Source organism: Helianthus annuus, chromosome 10, assembly GCF_002127325.2.
Source record: "Helianthus annuus cultivar XRQ/B chromosome 10, HanXRQr2.0-SUNRISE, whole genome shotgun sequence".
Taxonomy (NCBI): domain Eukaryota; kingdom Viridiplantae; phylum Streptophyta; class Magnoliopsida; order Asterales; family Asteraceae; genus Helianthus; species Helianthus annuus.
In genome coordinates, this window is record NC_035442.2 from 134,024,177 (window position 1) to 134,026,681 (window position 2,505).

General features: G+C 39.8%; 1 protein-coding gene across 1 annotated transcript; it reads right to left on the reverse strand.

Annotated features, from left to right (window-relative positions):
* Positions 1-1,620: 1,620 nt before the first annotated feature.
* LOC118482697 (H/ACA ribonucleoprotein complex subunit 1-like) lies at positions 1,621-2,505 on the reverse strand. The gene is made up of 2 exons (XM_035978311.1): positions 2,363-2,505; positions 1,621-1,798 (listed from the first exon to the last, which is right to left on the reverse strand). The coding sequence occupies exons 1-2, from the start codon at positions 2,503-2,505 to the stop codon at positions 1,621-1,623; spliced, it is 321 nt and encodes a 106-aa protein (XP_035834204.1).

The window sequence follows — 2,505 nt, forward strand, 5'->3', positions numbered from 1 at the left end:
TTTGAGAGTGTTTGGAGTGATTAGAAAAGTGTATTAAGCTTGGATTATGTGTGGTATTTATAGGGAAGGTTTAGGTTAGTTGGTTGGTTAATTAACTAGTGGTTAGACCCGCGCGCGTTGCGGCGCGGGCATGTCACAAACATTGAATGGAACGCTTATAGGTATATCGCAAACATCGTATGAATAACCTGATGTATTAGGTGTTCACTATGTTTCGTGAAGCAAAGTTGGTTGCTTTATATTGCAAACTATAGATTAAATACTTTGGTTATATTCTCATAACATCAGTGTCCTTGTCATGTTTTTTTTAATACAAAAGTTACTACCTTTGTAATTCGTCCCAGTTGACCTGCACGTTGCTAAAATGGCATATGATACGCTGCCTATGAAGGCTAACGACGTCGTATTCTACTTGTAGGCTGGGATTTATCACTACAAGCATAATTACGAAAAAATATTTACAAAGTTAAAAAAAATGTTATGAACGCTGCAAACTATTTTGTGCACCTGGAAAATGCCCATCTTGTTAGATGCATCTGGAGTTGTTTCGGCCACCCAAAAAATTGCCTTGCCCAGTATTCTTTTACTGTTTTGCTTGCCTTCCTATTGTTTCATTATCTATGGAACCAGTAAAGAGATGTTTACCATGGTATTGCATATATGCCATTATATTCTTTTGTTTTTACATTAATTTATGCATAGGTAACGTATATATACCTGCTGATCGTTGCATTCTTTTTTTTGATGTCGCTGTTTTAGGATCTGGGGTCGCTGGGATTATAGGCAGCTTTGTTCATAGCCATTGTTCCGTTCTCTTATGGACACATCAATAGGTGTAATTCTTCAAGAATATTAAAGATTTCTATAGGCATGATTTCTGGATCGTATATCCGTCCTTGACCACCATGTCATAACATGATTTTTCCAACATTTGTACCATTGTACCTGATAATTTGAGAAGATTATATACAAAACTCAATATACCATGAACCAAATATTATTTTTTGTAAAATCTGACGATGAAGTTTACATGAAAACAGGGCAAGGAACAGAGCCATCGTCGTCACAAACGAAACCATTTACGATTTAGAGTGATTTCAGTTACCCATTCTTTGCATGTAAACTTGCTTTGCTGTATTTAATAAATACATGTAACTTAGTATAGTAGATTATAAAATATTGATTTAGTAAGAGCAAATATAAGCAATGTATTCATCTGGTGTACATCCCATTTTCGTGAGGTAAACATAAAGTAGATATTGATTCTACTAAGGTTTTAACTAAAAAATTTTTACTTAACAGACAACTAAAAACAACAAATACAAAACATATTGCATACAAAACTTACTTAACAGTCATATAAGGCCGATGCAATCCGCCGCCCTCTACCTCGTCTGCTATTGTCATCGGCGAAAAAATATACGAAAACATTACAGTCAACACTTTGACAACGACAATGGTTCAGTTTGAGCCTCGAGACCGAGTCTCTCTCTCCCTTCCCACCACCATTGCAGTCGCTTGCTTCATCTTCGTCGGAATCGAAGGCGCCAAAACACCCTTATTTATGTTCTTTAAGGAGCACCGCCGTGTTATCAATGAGCCAATGGTTAACACCTTGTCCTATGATCTCCCTCGGCCCCTACCAAAACCACCGTCACGCCCACCACCACCACGAAAACCACCACCTCTGCCACCTCTTGGAGCACCCCTACCACGGAAAGAACCTCCACCACGCCCACCACCTCTACCACCTCCTCTTCCACCCCCATGTCCGCCACCTCTTCCACCTGCTGCTCCCCTGTAAAATCAAAGTCCAAACATACAAAACCAAATCAATATAGCATCAAGTCATTAACATGAAGAAAAACATATGATTAGCAAAGGTATATGATCAAATTCTTGATCCTGGGTCAAGAAGCATTCAAGAATCACATCATGACATTGCTCATTAGCTTTAATATTACAATATGCTAACATCCAGATAAGGGTGCTCAAAAACTATGAAAACCGACCAAACCAAAGCAAGTGAGCCACTTTAAAGTAAGTGTTCAAACCGCGAAACCAGTAAAACCGCCAGATGTTTAGTAGTCAACCATTCGGTAAAGATTTTTTGTCAAAACCGACTGACAGTAAACACCCCTAGATGCAACAAAATCAAGATCACAACTAACAAAACATACTTGGGCTGCGGAAGAAAGCGCGCCAAAGGCAAAGCTTCGCCGAATCAATTTAAAACTTATCACCACCCGCCTACGAAGTCGCTATAATCCCTTCCAACATTTTAACCGAAAAGAACTACAAATTTCAACAGCAAACATAAAACACATACATCAGCAGAAAGCCCTGATTCATAAAATCACACCAGAAAATAAACAAAATCACACCAAAGTGGCCACCTCCGCCGCGTCCGCCACGGCCTCCGCCGTCCCTGCCAACCCTGAAACCGCCGCCTCCGCGACCTTTGCTACCGAATCCGCCGGCTATGTTGCGGTGATGAAAGCTCAT

Coding starts and splice junctions, on each gene's coding strand:
- LOC118482697 (XM_035978311.1), bottom strand. CDS start 2,505: ATGAGCTTTCATCACCGCAACATAGCCGGCGGATTCGGTAGCAAAGGT. Junction 1,799..2,362: donor GTGATTTTGTTTATTTTCTG/GTGTGATTTTAT, acceptor TTGATTTTACAG/GGGAGCAGCAGGTGGAAGAG.